Below are 25,608 nucleotides of genomic sequence, written 5' to 3' on the forward strand. Positions count from 1 at the left end.
TTCGCCAAAAAATATTTTTAAAAATAAAGATAATAATTTTTTTAGACGGAAACGACTGGACGTTTTATCACCTCTTACACTCTCATGGGCTGCACTTAATTTATTATATGGGACATTAGTCTGTAACTGTCTGCATAATAATAATAATAATAATAATAATAATAATAATAATAATAAGTAAAAAAAAAAAAAAAAGCGACATGTCGAAGTTCACGAGGAGAGCCTGAAGGCAGCATATGAAACACACGCACACACACAGGAGCACACACACAGGAGCACACACACCCCCCTCCTTCCCTGCCTGAAGCTCCGCTATCTTTAGCTCTGCCACGGATTACAGTGCGCAGTGTGTGGACAGACTGCGCCCCGCTGCGACCTGTTCGGCTTAGCTCTGTGTATACTTTGCGCTGAAGCACTCTCGCATTAAAAAAAAAAAAAACAGCCAACAAAAACAATAAAAGAAAAGTGATGGGGGAATGACAGCCACCTCCGTCCCCGTCTGCGGCTCTCCGTCCCCGAGAAGATCCCAAGGATGCTGCTGTTGTGTAGCCCGCCGAGCGGACGCCTGCGCCGGGCCTCGCTCCTGCTGCTCGCCGCGGTCCTGTTCTGTGTCGTCCCTGTCAGTGCCAGCCTTCCAGGTAAATTCAACAACGACGCACACTTCACACACACCAGGTACCCTTCGATGTAAGCTCATTTTCAAATATCCCGGGATTGCCCGTCTCATCAGTAACCCTAACACTCAGGGCATATGATCACAGCCAAGCAGGGGCTTTTAATCTGAAAGAATACTTTTTAAACTCACCAAATACTGTGTTTATTTACTTTTAATGGTTGTTTATGGTGTTAGTTTTGTTGCTGATAATGTAGCTTGCTGGTATCAGATCTATAGTTCAGACGTTTTTGGACAGGTTGAACAAGTACAGTGTGAGAGAGGAGAGCACAAGGAAAAGACAATGGTGGGGAGGGTAAAACAACCAAATTCCCTTCCTTGTTTGGTTACTTAGGGCATTTCCTTGTATGCTCACAGATTTTTATTTTGTTAATATTACACTCGTCTAGCCCAAATATATAGTAATGATATATAGTATAGTATAGGAGTAGGTCGAATTTAATGGGAGACCCATGAGGAAGTAGCCATAATTCTTGTATTAAGAGAAAGAGCAGTATTTCTGATTATTTATTAACTGTATAAGCATTGATTGATTAGTTAACAAACCAGTAGTAAATAGGAATTATGCCTATCACAGAGGGACCTTACTGAGAGTCCACAGTGTATTTCAAAGACATTACTGCTTACTTTATATGAGCAGCAACCACGTTGGTGTCTAGAAAAGGCATAAAGCCAGCAACTGGTTGTACTTTCTGTATTTAAACTGTGTATTTATATCAGCCTAAACTGTAACCAAACAAAACGGTATTCATAAATTCATCTTTTCTCAATTGAGTAACTGGTTAATCTTGAAACTGGTTTGAACACTATTTTGTATATTGAAAATATACATATCTGAGTGCTGTCTGATGCCTGTTTTTGTCTGTCCGTACGTGTGTCCCTATGTGTGTGTGTGTGTGTGTGTGTGTGTGTGTGTGTGTGCTGTAATGGGTTTCCACACAGTGATGATTGCTGCTGATGTGTTCAGGAGAGATAATCTGCTTCTCGGCTTTTAACACAGAAACCCTGTGGGAGAACCAACAGCTGGACTCTTCCATGTAATCTTTAGGCTTTATCTGAGGGACACACAAACACACACACACACACACACACACACACACACACACACACACACACACTGCACTGGCACTGGCACTGAACATAAACTGCCTCGGCCTGGACACGGACTTGAGTGAATTTATAGGGTTTAGTTATTCTTTTTCCCCCACCCAAGCTCAAAGCCGTCCACACAGTCGTCTAGTTGTTCAGAACAAAAGGATGTGCTGCTTAATTTTGCTCGTTCACAACAGAGAGGATGGAGAGGATGTGACGCAGTGTCTGCTCTTGGTTTTCCCCTGCAGGGTAAAATCCAGTTATTTTCCGCTTTTCTCCTCACAAATCAAAATTTTACTAGTGCAGATATTTCCCCTCTCAAATGCTGAAAAGCTAAACTGGCTGATTTTGGTGACGTAGATAAGTTTACAAAGCTGTCAGTACACTGTGTCTCTCGTCTTTCACGTCTAGAAAGGAATAATATGTTTGTCATCAGCAGTCGTAGGTTTTTGCTAGTGTGATGAACAATAGGTTTTGACACCTGTTACATTTGAACGCAGCTTGTTCATAACAATGTGTGACAGTGCGTCAGTATGTGGGCTATTGTTTGCGTATGTCTTGTTGAAATACCACCATGGGGCAAAATGACAAACTTTTTAACTGTAGTGTGAAATAAGTGATCACGGCACAGGAGTTGTATTGGAGTCATATACTGTATACTCCACAGGCACTTTTTAAGTAAATGGTACTTTATTAAAGGTTGTTAAATATATTGGAGGCATCTTCAGAACCTTAAAAAGCACATTCAGTAATTGCAGGTTCCAGGATGATTTTGCTGGAGTGTCAAAACAGCATGAAGTGCATAGTAATCAGGTTGATTCAGCACACATCGCCACATCATCATGTGTAAATATGCCAGAAAGCTTTCACAGGACATTGGGTTCTTGGGATGGACGTCATCCAAAATCTCCATAAACTGAACTGATTACATAAAATATGTCTAGTCCGCTGGCCAAGATACAGAATTAATTACCTTAACATGCAGGATTTGTTGTGTAATTCAGGCTCAGTGGGGCACTTTGAATTAGCAGCACAAGAAAAGTTAAAAAAAACAACCCAATTTATTAGCATATTCCTGCTCCTCCAGCCTATGTTTAGCATTTCACTGTAGAAAAATCATCTTCACCTCTCAATATTCTTATTCAGCCTGATTATTGTTGTGCTGCCACGTTTAAATGTCAGGTTTGTCATTCACCAAACCCACATGGAACGGGTGTGATTATTATTCAGAGAGCCACTGCCTCCGGCCTTTTCTTCCACCAGAATTAAGCTTTAACGATCCATATCTTCAGTGTCTCACTCTTACACACACACACACAGACACACACACACACACACACACACACACACACACACACACATACAGCTACTGGGCTCAGTGTTTTTCAATCACCTTTTTTGCCATGCAGCAAAATCATCTCCCTTGAAGTGGTGATTGAGAGCAATGGAAAGTCAGAGGAGAGGACACAATCATACTGCCAGGGGACATAAATACCTCTGCGTCAATTCACTGGGTTCATAAGTAATGATTCATATCCTCATATGACTGGAGATTAAGTGTTATTATAATTAAAAGACCAGGTAGGGGTTAGATGACATTTTTATTTTCCTTTGGGTTCAACTAAATCTGGCCTTTCAACTGAGAGCTTTCAGATTGATGTGGGTTTAAACTGTGCTCCGTCCGGATATGTCAATAAGAATACCACCTCTAAAGGCTTTGATGGAAAATCACTAAATCTCTGTCGTTTCTCTAAATCTTAGCTTGATATATACTGTATGTGAACTCAGCGCTTCCAGGAAGCAATTTAGAAAATGCTCCCCCTGGTTTCAAGTGGACGTGTTCCTTAGCTTGTGTACGGTCTTTGAGGGGATTTGAGTTGAGTTGAGAGAACCACCCAACTACATGGTGGAAACCGTCACGCTGAAGGAAAGTCTTATCGATCTGCCCCTTTGTGGTGGTGGTCCACCAAGGCTTTGCTGTGGTAGCTTCTTCAAACCACTGCTCTCTCTTGCGCTCTCTTTCTGTGCCTGCCTTCTTCATTTTAGAATATACTGTTGCCTGCCAGACCCCTCCAGGAAATGAGAGGCACACAATCAACTTACAGAGCGCTTACAAGACATTAGACAAAGCCAGAGTCAGCACAGTTTAGCTGGAATGAATCCAACTATGCTCCCCTAGTGTGAATACTACCCGTAACCCTAATTGTCATACCAATAGTTGAATTGAATTTTAACTAAATTTTATGATGTAAATAGCCTATTTCTGTCAGCAGTTTTTGCATGCAAACGCTTGCATTTCTGTGTAGCCACATCCTTACCAAGAATGATGCCGCTGGGGTTTAAATAGAAGCACCAATAATATCTGAAGCATAAATATCAGGGCTGACACTCTTTCCGTACCACATCAGGTGCATACGTCAGGTTTGCTAATGAAACTTACTTTTAAGATAATTGTAAGGCCAAAGCAGCTCAGTGGTTTACATTTGTCAATTTGGTTAAAGAAATACTAGGTAATTGCATCTCTCACAAATCAAATTAAACAAGTGAACCAGCCAGAGGCCAAGAAACAGAACGACCATGAAAAAGGAAATGAAAAAAGACTAAATCAGGGAGCATTTTTTGCCACCTACTTGCTCCCATTGTATAAATCCCTTTAACCTTTGTTCTGTTTGCTGCAGGGTGTGCTGCTCTGGTCCACTCTAATGATAATGACACAGTAATTATCCCCTGTGAAATGGGTTAGACTCGTCATTGTCTGACATGACAGATATTACTGCAACAGAAAAGACAAATGACAGATGCAGGGAGAGATAAGGCAGAAGAGATACGACTGTTGAGTAGAAAATCAAGCACTTGTTCCGCCTCGTTCTTCTACTAACTTGCATTCCACAAGGATAAAATTCTTTGAATTTTTTCATTTCACTTCCTTTTCACCTTTATCTCTCTCTACCCGGGTAACCAGCAGTCTATTTCCTGCCTCAGCATTGTGATGTTCCTGTGTGTGTGTGTATGTGTGTGTGTTTGCACAAGTGTGTTAAACAGGTGCTAAGTCATGCCCCATTTTCCACCAATCTTGGCAGAAAATTTTACATTTAGGAGTCACTGCATCAGATTAGGGTGGGAAACCAACACGCCTATGCTACACTAGTATACTGATTAGGTTTCCAGACAGTTTCCATGCATTGAGTCATCTAATTTCGGCTCAGGGCTTTCTGACGCTGTTTTCTGAGAATTGAAGTTGATGTGGCAGCTTTTCCGCTACATCGTCTAAGACTCAGAGCTGACTGAGCAATTCTCTTTGCGAAAAATTAATTTGCGGTTGATCCTGAAACCAATACTTTGTTTTGCATTTGTCAGCATTTAGCCTGGCTCAAAATCAGATCAGAAGTAGTTGTAATGCCCATGCAAAGCCTAAGAACGAGGAACTCATCCAAGGTGTACAAAAGGGGCTTTTTCTTTCTAGACTTTCCTGTTCTTTGTTGAAGTAGCAAAGCAATATATATATCCTCAGTCCTTATCTCTTGTCCATCACACGTGGTTCTTTTATAATTGGACAATGGTTTTGGTAAATCTGTTCACTCAAATCACTAACATGAAATTTATAATTGTTATATAATATATTTTTTGGTTTTGGCTAATCCATTATCCAAATTATTAAAATAGCAACTTCATCACATTGGGTCTATTAAGGTTTTATCTGAAATATAAAAAGCTGCTCAACTGCACTGTCTATACAAGAAATCCCAAATTTGTGCATTTGGAGTTGATGATGAATGGCGAGAGGGAAAAACGTATGGCTGCCACTGTATAAACAGTATGGCAAAATCTCTGACAATGACAGATGTATATTGTCTCATGGCTTACATTGCATATCGTCACATTTCCTAATCCTGGGTCAGAGCATACAATAGCAATGCCTGTCCCAGTTGATGCCAATGACAACAAAGCACTAGAAACAGGCTGGTTGGCATTTGTTTGTTTTTGTCATTTGAGAGTGAGGCATGGTGGATAAACAGGAGCATAGCAGCATGGTTACACAAAAAGCCGAGCACACACACGTGCACTTTATCCATGTGAAAGTAAACAGTGTGGTTACATATCAAGTGAAGAGCACCAAGCAGAGCTAATGTTTCCACTTGATTTGGAGTGTTTGGCTTACTTCCTGTCTGCAATCAGAAGGGTCAGGAAACGCACACAATGGGAGTGTATGACCCTCTGGGTCTAACCATTTCCTACTTCCTCTCTAAATCTCTCGCTCTCACAAACACACACATGCACGCGCAAGTTACAGATCGGGGTGACATTTGTTGTATTCTGTCTGTAGAACATCTTGAAGGAGCACAAGTTAGCAGTGACATGAAAAGTGTGCGTTCGCTTGCGAGTGTGTGTCTGTGTGTGTGGTTGAGTGTAGGTGTTTGCCAGGCTGTGTGAGAATGCCTCTTTTTGCCTCTCTCAGTTCTTCCTGGCAGAGCTGCTGCTGAGCACACAGCCTGGCAACAGCAGCAGCAGATGGTTAGGAAAGTCATTTTTCACTCGTTCCAAGGACTACTTTCTGAGTCCCTGAGTTACATAATGTTTTTTCACACCTCCACTGTCTTCAACAATACCAAACAACCCGATGCCCTGCAGGAACATGTGTGGGGTTACTTTTCCCAGTTTTCTTTCTGCCTCCATCTCCCGGTCTGTCTCTTGTTCTGTATTTCTCTTCCTCTCTCTGATTGAGCTCTCTAATTAGCGATAGCGCTGTGTGGGAGGCATGTTGGTGCAAGGCCACCTCCTATGGCGACTTGACATTCACTTCTGTGTCTCCTTTGTTATGCTGGTAAATAGAACTAGCTGCTTTGTCATATAATTATTAATGATGAGCATCTTCATTGGTTCAGATGTATGTAGAAAAAAATGCCATAATGTAAGTGTGAGTTTGGTAAAAAAATAATGATACTAATTAAATCTAGTTGTCCTTTTTTATCTCTTCGTGCACCAAAAGCACATTATTGCGATGTAGTTAGAACTAAAAGGTCTTCATGCAAGTGCATACCGTGTTTGATGTTTGACCGCAGTGCTTCCCTGATTTTCACACTTTTTTCTTTGCTTTTTCTCACGCTCTTTCTCAACGTCAGCCTGCCTCACACATTCATAATGAAGCACACATACACACAAACGTACTTGTGCCTGTGTGTATGTTTGTGTATGGGTGCTTGTGTGTGAGCAGAATAATTATCTGCATTCATGTGACTGCAATAGGTTCCACCGTATTAAGTTCCCACGTGATGAATAATGATGAAGTGCCGACCAGAGGTGCTGAGATTCTAGCTCTATTATAATAAGGAGTGCAGACTAAAGTTACTCACTATGTAGAACACATTGCTTTATCTCATTTAGAACAGGGATTAAATGCCTCTTCCCTTTTGTCTCAGACACCAGTGATTTGCTTGTGGCAGTGGAGTTTTTTGTGCATGATTGTGCACCTGGGGTCAAGACAAGTACAGCAAGTGATTCAGCAATCCACACCAGTTATCACCATTATCACAACAATATTGCACCAATAAATAACTACATTCTCCTGTGATACTGAGACACAGATTTATCTTGCCTGTACTTCAGTTTCACTCTAGAGCTGTTCTCATCACTGGCTGACATTTAAATGATAGCAGAAACCAACAACCAACCAACCCACACAAAAAAAGTCAGAAAAGCTACAACATGGAAACGAAACACCAATGCAAAACGTAAAGTAAACAACCCAACAAGACACCCAAAAGCACATCTTTCCGAATAATAATAACAGTATGAAACATTAACAGGGGCAGTCGGCGGGCTTTAGTTTTGAGGCTTTACTCTACAGCGGTGCCTTCAGCTAAATGCTCAATTCAATGCTAACATGTTTATAACTAACAACGTTGATGTATAGCACTAACTTAGTTTAGCATTTATGCACGCTAATATTTGCACTAGATGAAAAGTCAGGGGATAACCAAAGTCATTAGGATTCATCGTCGGAGACCAGAAGTCCAAAAATGAATTCTGGACCCGAGTGGTGGACCTTCCCAGCAATCAGCCAACCGGCATTGCCATCCTAAGGCCATGCAGTTATAGCTAAAAAATCTCAAAATTCAAGGATCACATTGTGAATTGAAATGATTCACTAATAACATGCACACATAATGAACACAAAGGCACTTACATATCTGACAAATGTATTAAAAATTGGCTAATCCTCACGATGAAGAAAGGTCAAGGAGTATGAGACGGGAATGGGTTGTTTGATCTGTGACATGAGTGCAGTCATCTGCATGTGCTCAGGGCCTCAACAGCCCTCAGACAGTTACTGGATCAAAGAGTCGTAATAAAATGGACGGTGGAATAATTTGACGACTGGATGGGAGGTGAGGAGAACGAGTGGGGTTAGTCAGGGAGAGGAGGAAGTTTAGAGGTTTTTAGAAACAGCAGGAGACGTAATCCATGATTTGGGGTGAGAATTGGGATGATTTCCTAATGTCTTTGCTTACTCCAATTTTTGATAAATTCTCTTAGACTGGGATTCAAGGTTATTTTAGTCATAAAAAAATGTTGATGAATTTTTTTAGGAGAAATTGAACAGCCTGAGGGAAGAATCTGTCTTTAAGTCTAGTGGTACAGCAGTAGAATAACCTCTGTTCAGATGGAAGCAGGGGTGAACAGGCTTTGGCTGGATGCTGTCTTCCTTCGTTTGGGTTCTTACCTCACCAATATCACTCATGCTGGGTAGCTGAGTACGAATTATCTGTCCTGAGGCATGCACATCCCATGCCAATTTGTGATGTTTTCCAGTCAGGTTACTTTCTATCACTCCTCTGTAAAAGAACTGTAAGAAAGAACTTGGCACAGGAAGTTTCCTTAAGAATTAAATTTTTGTGCTTTCTTAACCACGGTGGAGATGTGTGATGACTATGATAGGTTCTCTGTGATGCCGATTCCCAGGAAGCTAAAACTGGATAGCTGGAAATATAACAGCTGTATAATTCCAGTAAATACCCCTCACCTTTGAAAAGCAAATCAACTAGAGCAGAAAAGATAAGCCAGTTAATCAATTAGTCAATTGACAGAGAAAGTACCGGCAATCGATTAAATATATGAAGTCATTTTTTTAAACAAAGGGGCAAGAAATTTACTTGTTCCAGTTTCTCTCATTTTTTTGATAGCAAACTGAATATCTTCGGGATTTGGACTTTTGGTTGAACAAAACAAGCAATTTGAAAATTTAAATTGCAATGGGTATTTTCCACAATGTTACGACTTTAATTCTAGAGACAATAATTCGCAGACTAATAATGAAAATAATCACCAGTTGCTGTATCAGTGCACATTAAAATGATAAGGTACCTTTTTCAATTGGTCAGTGTCTATTTAAGCTAGTGAGAATCTCTTCATCATGGGTCACTTCCAAGAAGAGATCTGGAATACTGTCTTTTTTCTTTTTAAATTACTGAGAATAAAGAAAAATCTGCAATTATGTTTGCGTTCAGGAATAAGACTGAAAGCTACCAGGTAAGCAGTCGAGGACTAAAGAGACACTACACTAATAAGGGGGTAAAGAACACTGATTCAGTTATATTTTGAATGTGAGTGAATCTGTGTTTCTTTGCATGAAATCCTTCATAGTCTTGTGGGCATGCACATGTGCACAGACACGTGCCCAAGAATGAATTCCACTCCACTCACTCAGTGTTGTGACACAAACTGTACACACTCATATAAAATACCACAAAGACAGAACAGTCTGTTTCTAGTGACGATTTTTCTTCCTCTGAGGTCATGGGGATAAGGGAAATAAATAAGAACACGTGAAAAGATCATACAAAGGTTTGATACCTAGAGGGAAATTAAAGGAAGGCACGTGGCATGTAAAAATAGAAGCCATGACAACTGAGGGAGGAAGAGGAGAGAAAATAATGAAGAGAGCGAACTTGGATCTAATCAGGAATTAGGAGGCTCGGCACATGAGCGCGGTACACTCATAGGGATGTGGAATAACTTGGCAGCAGGGCGGAGCAGATGATGAGGCAGCATTTAAACATAGAGGTGACAGAATTGTTGCTTGGCTGTGGGAACAGAAAAAGACAGAGCGTGACTTTAAACAGCAGCTAACGATCAAACACGCAGGCATGTCAGTTTTGTGGCAATGTGATACATGGCACTAAGCAAAACATTAGCTTTTCTACCCATAGATGCAACTGTGAGCACACCATCCACCCTCAGCCACAGATGTTTGACAAAAAGTAGGAATGCTCATGATCTCCCATCACTAACCACCTGCTCTTTCCATATAACGCAAACAGAAAGGAAAACAAAGCTTCTCAGATTACACCTGCGTCACTCCACCACTCACTCCCTGCGGCAGATCAGTCAGTGACATAAGAAGATACAGACTTTTGTGTACATCTCCCTGTGGTGCACTTTGATGATGTGTAAACGTGTCAAAATGTGTACATTTGTCTTGCTTTCTGTGGTGTGTTTGCACACTGGTGGTGTTGTTGAAAGTTTGATTTTTTTATTAATGTTCGTTTTTAGTTTTAGTTAGTCTCCAGTAGTGTTAAGTTGTGTACATGTTTTTTTTTCTTTACTGGAAGAGGTAGATTATTGTGTAACACACAAATTAAATTGCTTTTCCAAATGTAGTTACTGTGCATCATTAAGTAGCCTAAAGAAATCAATGGTCTAAATCAACAGTAATCTGAATTTATACAATTTACCTTGAATGATTATGTCAAAAACAGACCAAAAACAGCCAGTTAAATGCAGAATAAAAGCAAAATGTCAAAATCATCTAAGTTTATCATCTGTTAAAATAAGTCAGACAAAGCTGTAGATAGAAATGAATATATTCTTACATCTATACTGTATAAATGTAAGAATTTCCAAATTCACAACATGTTTTTATGTAACAAAATATTTTGCTTAAATATATCTTGGGGTTTAGCCTTTCACAAACAACATTTTCACTGTGGTCAAAGAAACATTGCTCTCCCGCTTGCCACACACAAAGGGAGGAACGCACCTGTATTAATGGAACTGTCTAGCGGCAATCTAACAGCACCATAAATGACGTTGGTGTAGCCACAATAACATAAAATATATTTCAAATCACACAATTATAGTAAAGTCGTTACAGAAAAAGATGACATTAGGTATCTGCAGTTGAAAGTTTATTTGATTTTAGCGTGATGACATCCTATAATATGAGGGAAAACATTCAAAGCTTCACAGGAAAAAACCTCAATAGAAGCTTTGAATATAAAGAAATGACACAGCCCTAGCACACAGTTACAACCCTACAATACCCTTCCTATCTGCTCTTTATCTCTGCAGCGCTCCCTTTCTACTCATGTGGTCCTTCAATAACACGTCTTCCCTGGTATTACAGGCCTTGTTGCCATGGAGGTCATTGAGACCCCCCCATCCCCCACCCCCCGTCCCCCACCAGCAATCTCCTGTAGTGTGTAATTCTCTCCTCTTATGTAGCAATTGAAAAGAATCAGGTTAAGAAAGGAGGAATGACGTCACTCGGTTGCAAAAGAGAAAAACTAAATTAGATCTCTAAATGATTTATCACAAACTCTTCCTTCCCCCTGGCTAATGCAAATGCACGACCCACCAAGCTCATTTGGATTTCACAAAGGTTTTTTTTTACAGCACTGATCTGTAACCTATAGACTTGAACAACCCTGACCTTTCAGACCCATTATCCCTCAAAAATACTGTGTTCATCCACTCTCTTCCCACCTTATATCATCTCCTGTCTGTTAAGCCAGTATCAACACCCACTGTGCTATTTACCTTTAGCTGCCCTGCTGTGCGGCTCTGCTGGGCTCATTATCTGCTCTGATAGCATCCCACTGCTCCACCTGCCCTCTGCTACCAAACACACCTGCTGTGGTTCTGTGACCCACTTCTTCTCTTGTGTGTCTTTCGAGCTGTGTGTGCTTGTGTCTAAATACGGCGTTTGGGCTCTGTTTTTGTGTCAAACTGGAAGTAGTCGGGTCCGGTGATTATCTAACCTGATTGCAGGCTGATCTGTGACCTGCAGCTGTAGATCACTCTTTACTTTGGTTTAACCTGGCACAGATTGCCAAACAGGTGGGGCTCACCAGCTTGCGATATGCATACAATTATTTAAAATGTACTTTTCTTACTGTCCAAACATTCTTCTCCTATCTGGCAAATTTCGCCCATATGGAAGTGATAAGGTAACCGCAAACGCTAAAAGCTATTTTAAAAAATCCAGTGACTCTGTGATTCTGACATCAGCAGACGCTCAGTTTGAGGGCAGATGTTTCATCTCTGAGTGGAGCTGAAGAGCTGACACATCCTCTAATGAAAGCCACGTCTGTCATAAAGTTGAAGCATCTCTTATTGTTTATAGTACCTCCACACAGCGGCTGTCGTTTAAAGGTCCAGTGTGTAACATCTAGGAGGATCTAGTGGCAGAAATGGAATATAATATTCATAAGTATGTTTTGCGTGTGTTTTTAACCTTAGAATTAGATGTTTTCATCTACGTATGCCATCGCTTTCCATGGATGCCACCATGTTGAACTGCCATGTTTCTACAGTAGCCTAGAACGGACAGACCCGAAACTGGCTCTAGATAGGGGAGCTCTGACTGAGGTAATGTTTTTTGTGCGTATTGCTGCCACGCACTTGGGAGGGTAGGGTGAAGCAAGTGAGTTGCAATGTGCAACTACACTGCTATGTGCCTCTAAATCCTACACGCTTGACCTTAACCTGCCTCATTAAAAGCATAATTTTTTGCATCACAGCAGTGTGGTGGGGATACTCATTAAAACTGTTGCTGTCACTCTCTCTCTCACCCAGCTGGCAGTAAGTGCTCCAATATAGACTGTGCCAGAGAGAGACGACTTCTCTGCAGGTCTGGCTCCTCCCACTGTGGCCCCTGCCACATTGGATTGGAGGAGAATGAGGAAGGACGCTGCGTGGTGAGGAAGAGGCACCATCAGCATGGTATGTATTAACTGCATTTACACTCAGTTCATTTGATCACGTTGCAGCTGAAACTGGAACTTAACACCGTACCTCAGGTGAGGTTGGTTTGCTCAGGTAAAATTGATTAGCTGAAGTGATACAGAAAGAAGGGGAATCAGAGAAGACACCCTGTACCCAGATTTTCTTTCAGTGATACTGACTGACTAACTCATTCAGTGGATTTATAAGCTCACAAATAACTCCGTAAAATAAGGTAATTTTTACATGTGATTTGAAACGCTGATACCCTGCAGACTATAACATCTTATAACTATAAAGAAATAGAGAGGTGAGAATGGATTGACTTCTGTCTTTCCTTTGGTTTGGTTCAGTTTGAAGTATTGACAACATTCGCATATGATTATAAAATACAACACATTAGACTTTGTCAGAAAGAGAATGATAAAGTCTTGTGATTATTTAAATCATCCGTCACAACACACCTTAACACAAGCATGACTTCTCTTCGAGTTAGAGCTGAAATGATTACTTTTCATGCAAAAAATTTCAAATATTCGCCCGTTCCAGCTTGTGAGGATGGAGAAGGAGCTGTTTTTTTCTGTCTTATATCATAAATTGAATAACACTTGGTGCACTTTTATGTTTGCTGAATGAAAACGCAGAAAAGATTAATTAGTAAACTGAGAACTAATGAATAACCAGGTAATGCTTATTTTACCTCAACCTCAATTCCAGTTAGATAACTTGCTTAAGTTTTAAATGACAGTTACAACAATCACTTCACTCCAGTTATAATCAAATTATCAGAGTGCACACAAATGTAGTGACTGACTCACTGCTGTTCTTTCTCTTTTTTCATCTCGATTCCACATTCATTCTTTGCCACTGCCTCTATTCTGTTGGTCTCTGTATCCTGTTGCCTACATTTCTATTTCACTCCGCATCTTTCTCTCAATTGCCTATTGATTCTGTGCTCTCCTTCTCCTCCCAGTTCATCTTAGTTTGATTTCTTTATTCCTTCTCCCCCTCAGTATTGCTCTATTCTACTCCAGTTCTCTTCTCTCCCCATCCTTTCTCGTGGTCCTCACTCTCCTGCCTTCTCCCGTCCACATCTGTGACAACTGTGGTGCGGTCTGATCCTCTCTGTTTTTTAATCCGCCTCTGCCCCCACTGCGTCTGCAACACACACGCACATGAACTGCCCAGCACTGGCAGCTTTAATCACTTAGATGACATGCATCTCTCTCTCTCTCGCTCTCTTTCTCCTGCCCTTCATCTCCATCACTGAGTCTAATGCCATTCAGTGAAAGAGCCAAGCTGCGAAAAAATTAATCTTATTTTTCTCATTTCCACGGCATCGCGCTGCTGGCATTCATATCGTGATCCAAGACGGCACTGCAGAAATTAAAGAGGGAAATGGAGACTTGTTGTGTATATTTGAGCGCACTGGCTTTCCTGTGTGTGTGTCTGTATGTGTGTGTGTGTGTGTGTGTGTGTGTGTGTGTGTGTGTGTGTGTGTGTGTGTGTGTGTGTGTGTGTGTGCGGGGCTGTGCGTATTTATGTCTGTTGGTGGGCACATGTGTGCTCTCAGCAGGATTAACAATTTAGATGGGTCTGCGGTAGGAGAGTATACTATACAAACTTGGCTGAAATTATTGGCGGCAGCACCACAGAGAGAAGTATACTTGAGAAGGAGATAAGTGTGTGAGGATGCAGAGAAAGGTCACATCATGTAGGAGAAGAGAGGATTTTATTTTTGCAGCGCACTCATATGATCATAAGGCCTGATCGGTTATTAGTATTTGGACTTTGGATTGTATTTGAATCACTTTGTGTCATTTTTCCATAGGATGTTATTTGTCTGTGTGTGTGTGTGTGTGTGTGTGTGTGTGTGTGTGTGTGTGTGTGTGTGTGTGTGTGTGTGTGGTGTTGTCAGTCCAGTACATGGTAGGCCTCAGCTAAGCTCCCTAAAGTGGTTACATAAACCCCTGAGAGACTACAGAACACAGTGATCCGCATGGGAGACCAACTCTGTCCCTCTTTCACACTCGCATGCACACATGCAAATACACACAAACACAAACAAAATGTTGAAATGAACTGAGGAAATTGCTACAATTTCACTCTCCTAAATATACCACATTTAGTTTTAGTTTGTCATCTCTTAATGCATCAAAACACAATAAAGAGCCGCTGCCTTGGTGGTTTGGCAGCATTACCGACTACAAATTACATCTCTGAATTCCCTCTGTTGTCACTTCAGAGGAAATATGTTTTCAGGACTAAACAACCGATTATCTAAAATTTTAGTGGGCGAAAGAATGAAATATACTCATTTCAAAACTGAAATTTGGACACGCCATTTGCCTCACTTCACAACTCATAACTCATACGTACTGTAAACCTTTGATATGTCAGCAAGCGCAGTTTGCATCAGAAAATATACCCATTTGTTCTTCCAATTCACTTCAATTTCTACCGTCAGTCTTACAAAACCACGAGTCTTTTATCTGGTTAATAATAGTCATCAAGTTGACTGAATGGCTCTGAGGCACAGTCGAATTCGAATTAGCTTTTCTATTGCTTCATAGAATAATCACAATAATATCATAAAGCACTTTTTGAGGTAAATGTGATAGAATCAGATTCTGGGATTTTATGCGTAGTGGAAGGATGCAGGACTACAGGAGACTGAAGATCAGTCCAGTTGATCCAGTCACCCTCATCATACACCTGCCATCCTAGCAGCCTGTAGCTAGTCACATGGTTTAGTTTACATTTATTACAGATCATCAAAGAAATTGCATGACTACAGTATTACGTACAACATTAATATTGATGGCAGGGCTAGATAGATAGATAGATAGATAGATAGATAGATAGATAGATAGATAGATAGATAGATAGATAGATAGATAGATAGATAGATAGATAGATAGATAGATAGATAGATAGATAGATAGATAGATAGATAGATAGATAGATACTTTATTGTCCTTCACAGGAAACGTGTCACCGCAGTCTGTGCGTAGCTTTCAGACATACATACATAGATACAAGATACATAAGGTCACCACGACATAACAACAAGAATAAACACTTAATGCAGCACATTTAGCACATTCACCGCTCCCTGTCCTGTGCGTAGCACCCACCCATGGCGGTTACTGGGATGCCTTGTTTAGAGATGCTATGGCAGAAGGTACAAAACTCCTGCAATAGCGAGCACGTTTACAGGCCAGAGTCCTGTATCTGGGTTGAGATGGTAGCAGTATGAATTTTGAGTTGAGGGGGTGGCTGGGGTCGTGTGCTATACTGAGTGCTCTGCGTGTAATGGCTGTATTGTTGAGGTCTGAGAGGTTGGGGGTGGGGAGACCAATGATTTTGGAGGCGTGGTGTGTAATGCGTGTTAGTGTGTTCCTATTTGAGGCAGTTAACAAGTGTTACTAGTGTTTAGCTCTCTCTTTACTATAATGTCATGTTTCTTATCCTCGCTAAGAGTGAGATTATTTCCCCATTCCAGTCACTGCAGTAACACCACATACTTTATGCAGTGAAACCCTTTCTGACTTCCTCTTCCCTAAATCACGCTCCTTTCTGTCATACCTTGCATTCATAAATCATTATGCATATCAGCTCTTCTCTGTCGTACAGTATCAGAAGTATGTGGCGTTGCACTCATTGGTCTGTTCATGTAGTTTGATTGTCTATAAGTTGCAGGAATTCAAGGTTATTCTGCTGTTGTTATCATAATAATGATATAATAATCTCTAATATTTCACATTCTCAGTTCAGAGAGGATGGAAGTGCACAGTAGATGAAGAATGAGGCAGGAAGAACTTTTTATTGGAAGTTGAACCTGCTTGTATTTGACATGGAGGCGTGCACTGCCATTGGTAAACATACAGTAGGCCTCGAAGCCATGTCCTTTGTACAGAAGACCTACAAAGAGACGAATGTATGCTTTATATGGTTCATTTGTGTATGTGCTAAAGGCGAGGGCTGTCTCTCTGTCCACCTTGTAGCTCTTTCTCTCTCACATCCACGCATGACTAAACAGTTTGTTCCCCCGTTTTTGTCTATGCATGTTTATATCTTTTTATATTATGCAATAAACAATGGAGCAGTCGGCAAACTGAGAAGACTAAGACACCACAACAGCTGCTTTAGTGGCTCTGCGACACGCAACATGAACGAATATCCTGCAGCAGTTTACTTTAGTAACATGAAGTTAGATCACTAAACTGATGGCGAGCCCAACAACAGTTTTAGTTTGCTAACAATAAAATAAACACTGTTTTACATCCTTTCAGTGATAAAGTGAAATTTATGGTGGTTGATGTTAATCCCAATCCCCCCCAAATAGCTTCAACATAACATTTCTTTTGATTTTTACAAATATAAACAGTCTTCAGTCAGTATTGTAAGTGTGTGATTAGTATGCGGAGATAAGGAAAGTGATTGCTACTGCAATTTTGATGGTATAAACACCAGTGGTCAGCGAGTGTCACAGCTCCACTTTTATCATGAAGTGATCAACTAAGTGAAAATGGGAAAGAGAAAGAAAGGACGCAGATTATAAATATAGCTAGAACAAATCTAAGCCATTATTTCACTATAGCAGATACATAAAAATGTACTTTTTAGGTACATTTTTGAACTATGTTTAAATTCCTGGGTATTCTTATTAACATTTAGCCTTTTCAGATAACTTTAAAAAGCAAAATATTTGTATAGTTTCAACATGGTCTGTTGACTTTGACTGTATTGTAGAAATTAAGAGGCTATAAAGTGCAGTTCTAGTTCTGGCAACTTAAAAAAAGAGTAAATTTTTTCTGTGGTTTATTGCAGACTTTTTCCATTGCTAGGCGCATTCATTTTTATAAGGATGGATGAAAGACGGGTGGAATTGTTTATTGAAGGTTTGAACATTGCTGATTTCCTGTATTGACTCGAAGCTCTGCAGTCAGCTGTGGCAAACTTTTTATAGCAGGTCAGGTGGGAGGGTTACAATACCTAACCAACTTAAAACTTCATGGGTAAAATGACATTTTAACTGTGCACCACTACCTCATTTTAAGTAAATGAGTAACTAAAAAAGTAGATACGAGTTTCTGTTTAAACTGTGACCTTTTTAGTCTGTTTCCTCTCTTATAGACCTTTCCTCCAAACACTGTGCACACCAATTAGACAGATCTGAAACTAACAGGGCCTTTATTAGCGCGCAAGTCAGCCAAGAGTCCTGCTTTCAGGGAATTTGAGAATGACCTATAGTCTTCCTTCAACATATTCCATGTATACATTTACCACTAGAGGGCAGCAGGACACAGTTTAAATCAATAATCTGTAGACAGGTTTAAGGACATGTTCACTGTGAGGGGGAGGCACTCTGCTCAATTTCCCCTTTCACTTTTTAACTCAGTGTGGTGACTTTGTTTAGTAGTAGTTTGATGGTTTGGAATCAACCCATTACTGTGTTTTAGTACTGAAATGATCAGTTGATTGACTCAATATCAGTAATAAAAAACGTTTAAAAACTTTATTTTTTGCGATTTACTGTTAGTTGTGGGCGCAGTTGATCTAGTCATCACTTTGGACTCTGGTAACTTGTGGTGAACATGTGACTTTACATAGAATAATAAAAAATAAATACATTCATCATTAAAACATATTATAGGCTACAATATTTTTTGTTTAATTGTTGCAGCCCTATTTGCTGAATATAATGCCTGATCCCCATAGACTGATATACCAGATATTGCTAATGCTCTGTTTAAAGCTTTCTTTGTGTTGGTATATCAGGTATTTTCTGGTTTATATGGCACTTCTGTCGTGGCAATTTTGGTGCAAAATATTGCAAGACCCTCAAATCTAAGTCTAAAAGCATTTCGATGAAGGGTTTTTTGGGATATACTGGATCCTTATAACACATTACTCTTCGCCATCTCCATGCAAATGTCAGCCCAAAACAAATGAAAATCTGTGAAATCAGTCTTATTCTGAGTTTTTAAACAAGGATATGGGAGAAGCCAGGGAGGGAGTTTCTGATGGGGAGGAAGAAATGTGAAAAGTTTTTAAGTGGGAAAATAGAACAGATCTGAACAGAGCACAGATGTGTGTGACCCTCATCCCTATTGAGCTGTTTAGTGTTTGTTTGTTGTACCCAACTGCCCCCTGGGTGCCTCTCAAGTTGTTATGGGTCATTATCAAGCCAGTGACAAAACTCTCTTACACAAGTAGAGGTGTGCGTGCTTAGTCTGTGTTTGACAACCACACACATAAACACAATTGCCACTTCTTATTTTTTTCAACTTTGGCTACTGGTTGTTTTTGTTTAACCATTTCTCTACAGATTTTAAATCAATCTACTAATAAATCTCTCATCTAGTGTCCTCTAAAATTTAAACCTGCGTTACCACATACTCCTGGCGAGCACACTGGCACGGTTGGAGCTCCCAGCCACCTGCAAAGTACAGATGGTGCATCCCGCCTCCACAGACACCTGCTATGGAGTGCACTAAATGGCCATTAGTGGAGGGGGGTAAGAGAAAAACAAAGCAGGCGGTGAAAGTGCTGGCATGTCATATCATACACATTAGCTCAGCCAGATGGCTAGCCTTCTGGAGTGAAAGTGACACTGTAATCATTAATGTAATGTAGGTGGCTGAAATAATGCGTGATAACACATTCGTTTAGATGGATTTACCAGCACTGATCATTTATTTGCTCACAAAGTTTTTTTGTGGACTTTAATCAAACAACTGTACATGTTGCTACACAGGATGCTAAATGGATGACAATATGTTCTGGCATGATCTGCTAAAATAGCTTTTTATGTTAGCACCTTTTGCTTTTTCCCACGCTTCTTTTCTCAGGCCTCTCCAGCCTTGAGTTCAAATACCTATAATTTGATATTTAATATATTGCAGTGCAACTTTATACTTTATAGAGGGACATAGCACTTTGATCACCTCCATTAGCAGTGAGCTATGGGATCTATTGTGAATGTAGCAACTAAAGCCGAGTGAAGCCACAGTTGGGCCGATTGCTCCTGCACCCCCTGTGGTGCTTCCTCTCCCGGCCACACACACTCTATCGGCCCTTGTCTCCCTGGAGACCTCGGCAGTACTACAGGAATGTGGCTCACTGTCTGGCCGTAAGGGTTGTTAACAACAGTTCAGTATTGTCTCCTTTTTTATCAGTCCACAAACAAACAACACACATGGACACACTCCCTGGCCATCACTTCAGAGGCAAGACCCTGAAAAACACATGTGGAGGTTGTGGATAGACATGTAGACATGCCTAAAGCATATGCATGTGCTCTCTGTCTCTCCCCTACTTGCACACAATAGTTACATATTACCTACAATAATGAAAGTGGAAAGGCTTCAAAATGATGTACCTATGTATGAACCTAGAAAAACACCCAAAGCTCATGGAGCATAAGTGGGGACAACAAGTCAGTTAGTGGACTGACTAAAGGGTAAATCTTAAACTATGTTGATGATCGTTTAATCGTTTTCCTTTTTTTCAAGCATTAATGCCAAACATTGCTTAGTTCCAGTTTCTCAGCTGTGGAGATTTGTTGCCTTTCTGTGTCTAATGTGATAGTAAAATTAAGAATATTGGACATGTTTCACTATTTTCTGACATTTTATTGTTTTATTGAATTGATAAATAAAGTAAGATAATGAAAACACAGTTACTCCTCTGAAGATTCAGCTGCTATTAATTGTAGATTGTGACTAAATAGTGATTCATTTGGAAACCTCAGCTATAGATGTTTGCCCTGGTAACTGTGCTTGTGATGCATATGAAGTTACTGTCAGTGGCTACTAACTGATTTATATGTGATGTGTATGAATGACGGTGGTTTGTTTATATTAAGAAGCCTTTCGTGTCACAGTGAGTGGTACAGCATTTTATGGAGTCATTCCTGTTGCATTTCTTTTTATTTATCTTAAGCTTATATTTAAAGACAATTAATGCATATAGATCAATGAAACTTTGAATCTTGTGTGTTCTTTAGGCAAAGTGACATTCTACCCTGACCTGGATGAAGAGATCGATTACCTTCACTCCGTCATTGAAAAACAGGAAGTGAGAGAGGAGATCAAACCACCAAAAAAGCAAATTAAACATCCTGGTGAGAATCTGGAGCTCAATCTTAAGACGGATATATAACTATATACGTAACTATAACACATCTAAAATTGGTCTTGTCTTTTACTTCAATTTTCTGTCTTCCTCACTCCCTCCAGCTGCCGTCACCTCCCAGACAGATGTTAAAAAAAGCAAGACAGATGCCTCCAAAAACAAACAGAAAGGCCTAAATCCTCTCTCAGAGGAAAGCCAGCATGCCGCCACTACAGCCCCTCGCCCCGTAGTTTCTGACCTCCCTAACACACCGACCCCCCAGCCCAGGGCCACAGGAGTTGATGGCCGAGCTGGTCCGATAGCTGTGCCAGCACCCAGGAATGACACTATTATTGTCAGTGAGTATAGTTTTATGCCCTTGATACAGTAACACAGCAGCTGTAAGAGGCCAGGTACCTGTAGCGGTTGGTATTTTCATCCCAGTGTTCATTACTTTTATGTTGCATATAATTTGACCCAAGATGACCGTAACCATTCATAATGAGCAAATGAACTAAGATATAATTATATTTAACACCACTAAGAAATGTCTCAACAGTGTAGTCATCTGATTCTCACTGATCATGTACTCCTTAACATGTTCTGTCCCCCTCTCTTTCTTCTCCTCTTTCTTTTGAATCAACCTGCAGTTATAATCTCACTGTGTGTGGTTGTGGGCACTGTGGCAGTGGTCCTGGCAACTGTCTGTTTCGTCAAGTAAGTAAGAATTTAAAAGCAAAATTTACCATCTTTTTATTGTCGAGTAAAGAACAGTATTTTAAGCAATTCTCCAAACCAAATGAAATACAATACAAAGTCCAATCTGAGTTTGTGTAAGCGGGTTTTACCTATATAATAATTCGACTTGTTTGATACTTAATTAAAGCTGCTTCAATTTGTTCATGTATCATCAGCTGTAAGCTTAGATTAAAGGATGTTTTAATACCAAAAGCAGGAAACAGTGGTTCAATACTGCAGAAGACTCACTATTGATGATGCACCCCACAGGTTGCAGAAAGAATCACGTCTAGCTCAGAAGATCGACTACCCTGCTTTTGGAGGTGCAGGCGTGCCTGCTGCCACAGCCAATGGTAACGGTACCTCGGTAAGCACACGGCTCCCCCTTCCCATAGTTGCGATTGTTAGAGCTTCCTTTTTTTCCATTTCTTCTTCTTCTGTAATAACCACAAGATGTACCAGTATACAAACATGTGTTTCCTTTTTTTGGTTTGTACTCAGATTGGAGATAAGACTCTGGCTCAGAGTGCCCAAATGTATCACTACCAACATCAGAAACAGCAGATGCTCTCAGTGGGAAAGTAAGTTGTTTTTTTTCTACACCCTCTCTGCCACTCCCTCTCCTTCCTCTTTTTCCTGTCTCTCATGTCTTTATGTAGGCCTACCATTTTCAACCACATCCGCTGACCTTTTTACCTCTGCTTCTTTACCTCTTTGCCTTAATGTAAATGTATTTTTTTCCCCTTGTCAGTCACAAAACTGAACAGAAAGTCCCTGACACCGAGGTCACATCAGATGAGGAAGAAGTGGGGGGAGACTTCACAGTATACGAGTGCCCGGGACTTGCACCGGTGGGTAGAGACACACACAAACACACACCCAAAACTAGCATTTCTTATTTTGTTTAATGACAATGACGATAAAATGTTCTTCTTTAACAGACTGGAGAGATGGAAGTGAAAAACCCTCTGTTTGATGACTCAACTTTACAATATGAGGGGAATCACAAGTGAACGCTGAACACTTAACACACACACACAAACACAAACACACAGGCATACAAGCCATTTATTCTGGAAGAAACCACTTGATCTCACACTGCATGCATAGAAATGGAGGTTCCTGCCAGGGGACATGGTGATAAAAATGATTGTTTTCTTGCCCTTTACTATATCTGCCCAGTGTAAGGCTTTTAATACTACAAATGTTGGGTTCCTTGTTAATTTATTTCTGTCACTGTCTTTTAACATACGGTTTTGAGAATCATCCCAGATCATGTCCCTATAGGTGTTTTGTCCTGTTTAAATGTTAAACTCTAAGTTAAGATTTTCTCTTTTTTCATTTTTGTTACTTTCCTTCTGCAGCTATTTCCAAAGAATCTGATACAACAGCAGACATGTGTACAACACACACACACACATACATAAGCTGAGAAACAGGTGCCCTCCCTTGTTTTGTCATGCATAGCTAGTGGCTAAACCACATTCCTACCAGACACACCAGAAATATTTAAAATCAGATCTTTGTGATAACTCTGTAAAGATTCCCCAACACAACACAAGGTTTAGCATTGAAAATGTTACCATTGCTGTTGCTAATTTTATTTCTTGTCATATAAGCTACATATAAAGATTTTAAGATTATAGAATATAAATATATATGGAAATGAGGTACTTGGCTGTTTGCATGGTTTGACTGTACTGTGTTTGAATCATGGCAACGCTTTGATGAATTGTACGTCCTCCTGTATGTATGCATCTTGTTGCTGGAGGAGGGAATGTACAGTAAAAGTGACTTCTGAGCACTTGAATGAAATCTTTGGAGACAGACTATACTGATGGATGTTTAGTTGGTAAATATCAATATCTTGTATTGTCCCTCTTTCCTCTCTGCCCTCTTCTGTGCCCCCAAGTTAACTCTGTGCTGCAAAATGTACATACAAAGAGTGAAAGTGTTCACTTTTTATAGATATTTGTACATGCAGACCAAGGATTGGAATTAAAACTTTTTACCACACGTAGAAATTAATTTGACTTGCCTTTTTCATTTTGTGCTGTATATGGTATGGATTTTATGCACATTTAATGCATTTAATGTGTGAAATGACAGTAGATGAGGGAGAGAGATGCAAACTCTACAGATGAAACTTGGATATTGTGGTGCATGGTCAGTGTCTTGACCTCTTAAACACAGGGGTGCGCCACAACAATGTAATAAGGTTGTTTTGGTATATCTGAAAGGCAATTGTGCCCATATAAGTTACATTTTGTGGCAAAATCTACAAAATCTGGTCTCAAATGAAATACATTATGTTTAATTATGTGTTTTAAGGACAGTCTCATTACAAACTAATTCTATGCAGGCAAACATTGTTCGAACCCACAAAACTTAATATTAAATTCGAATTGAGATCCCAACAATACCAAATATTTCAGACTGACTTTTGGTATAACATAATGCCAAAAGACATTATTTAGACATTTTTCATTTGCTCCCATGGAGTCTTGGTTTGAATATTTCACTCAGTGTAAGCTTCAATGAATAAATGAGGTGAAACAAGCCGATCCAGAATATGAATTGATACTGTGTGGTGTGTGATGATTTTTCCAGCCTTAAAACTTGCAAAGTGCAAATGAAAGGAAACTTGACGTTAAGGGGTTAGAGAGAGAAGTCTCTTAAAGAAATGGACCAACTTAGGTTGCAATATTTTTTGGTAAAACCAGTTAAACGTCAGGTATTATGAACCCCTAGACTTTATTGGGCATTTCTGTAGATCATTTTTATGACAAAATAAGGGCATTAAGATTTAGTCTTGCTGAACCAGAGAGTCAAAACTGCAGGATAGTAATCATTTCCTTGATAAACTGTCATCACACATACGCCTCTCACTTCGAAATGTGTTACTTATTCTGGTGATCTGTTTGACCTTGCTTTACCTTCAGCACACAAATGACTACTACACCCAGAAAGTGTGTGTGGTGGGGGTAGGGGCAGAGAGAAAGCTTGCATGTACCTCCATGTGGGTTTTCTGTATGTGGTTGTATGTCCGTGTGTGGTGGGGAGGGGACGGGTCAGTCTCCTGTCCCCATTGAGCCACATGCCAAGGGCCATTAAAAGCCCTTTGTGCCGGTGGATGGTGGAGGGAAGGCAGCCATTGGCCCTCGGATAGAAACCTGGGTGGGTGGAGGATCTGTGAAGGTGGGTATCAAAGGCCGGCCGTTAGGTAGAAAATCAAAAAGCCATCAGACTTGTTTGTGGGAGACAATTGTGCTGCTCAACAGGAGGGGCAGTATCTAGATTCCAGCATATCCACTGTATCAAATCAGTAACTTTTAATGGTAGTGACTTAGATTTATGCCCATTTTATTTTTTAACATTTAGCAATAAAACTAACTTTTAGTTTTGTTTTGGGAGAGGCTGGGCTATAGTGTCATTATTCATAAAGTTTGTGATCTATCATTTCTAACAATTTTATGAAGAAGACACCCATTTTTATACTATGTAATAAGCAGAAGCAGTTTATTTAGGAACTACATAAACGGCTTACTGAAAATGACAGTCTCTCCTCCTGAGGTGACAAGTGCAACTATACATCAATATGTAATTTTCACAAGTGTCATATAGACACAGTCAAACCCATACATCCTCAAGCGAGAGGCAGCGACGATTTCTCACAGCAAGACCAAGTTAAGCTACATCAACGTGCCATCTTCACAAGTGTCATATAAACGCGGTCAAACCCGTACATCCTCAAATGAAAGGCGGTGACGGTTTCTCACAATGCGATCAATCATCAGTCACATAACAGGGATCATTTAATTCATATTTAAGACAACAACGTGTCCTAATTTGATATCACAAAGGAACAGTATTGCTTTCAATTGAATGCCTATGGTGATGGTGAGTGGAAGAACGAAAAATGAACAAGAGCAAGGACTATAATGAGCAATGAGTAGGAAGAAATTTGTTTAAAATACAGACTG

General features: G+C 40.2%; 1 protein-coding gene across 1 annotated transcript; it reads left to right on the plus strand.

Moving 5' to 3' along the window:
• Positions 1-303: 303 nt before the first annotated feature.
• npdc1a (neural proliferation, differentiation and control, 1a) lies at positions 304-23,653 on the plus strand. The gene is made up of 9 exons (XM_051412135.1): positions 304-638; positions 12,620-12,766; positions 20,781-20,897; positions 21,013-21,246; positions 21,538-21,604; positions 21,896-21,992; positions 22,127-22,206; positions 22,377-22,476; positions 22,567-23,653. The coding sequence occupies exons 1-9, from the start codon at positions 533-535 to the stop codon at positions 22,636-22,638; spliced, it is 1,020 nt and encodes a 339-aa protein (XP_051268095.1). The 5' UTR covers positions 304-532; the 3' UTR covers positions 22,639-23,653.
• The last annotated feature ends 1,955 nt before the right edge of the window (positions 23,654-25,608 follow it).

Source organism: Dicentrarchus labrax, unplaced genomic scaffold (assembly GCF_905237075.1).
Source record: "Dicentrarchus labrax unplaced genomic scaffold, dlabrax2021, whole genome shotgun sequence".
Taxonomy (NCBI): Eukaryota; Metazoa; Chordata; class Actinopteri; family Moronidae; genus Dicentrarchus; species Dicentrarchus labrax.

Excerpts from the sequence above, each read along its gene's own strand:
- npdc1a (XM_051412135.1), top strand. The coding sequence starts at position 533 with ATGCTGCTGTTGTGTAGCCCGCCGAGCGGACGCCTGCGCCGGGCCTCG. Across the intron at positions 21,605-21,895 it reads GCAACTGTCTGTTTCGTCAA|GTTGCAGAAAGAATCACGTC; the intron begins GTAAGTAAGAAT and ends TGCACCCCACAG. Across the intron at positions 22,477-22,566 it reads AGTGCCCGGGACTTGCACCG|ACTGGAGAGATGGAAGTGAA; the intron begins GTGGGTAGAGAC and ends CTTCTTTAACAG.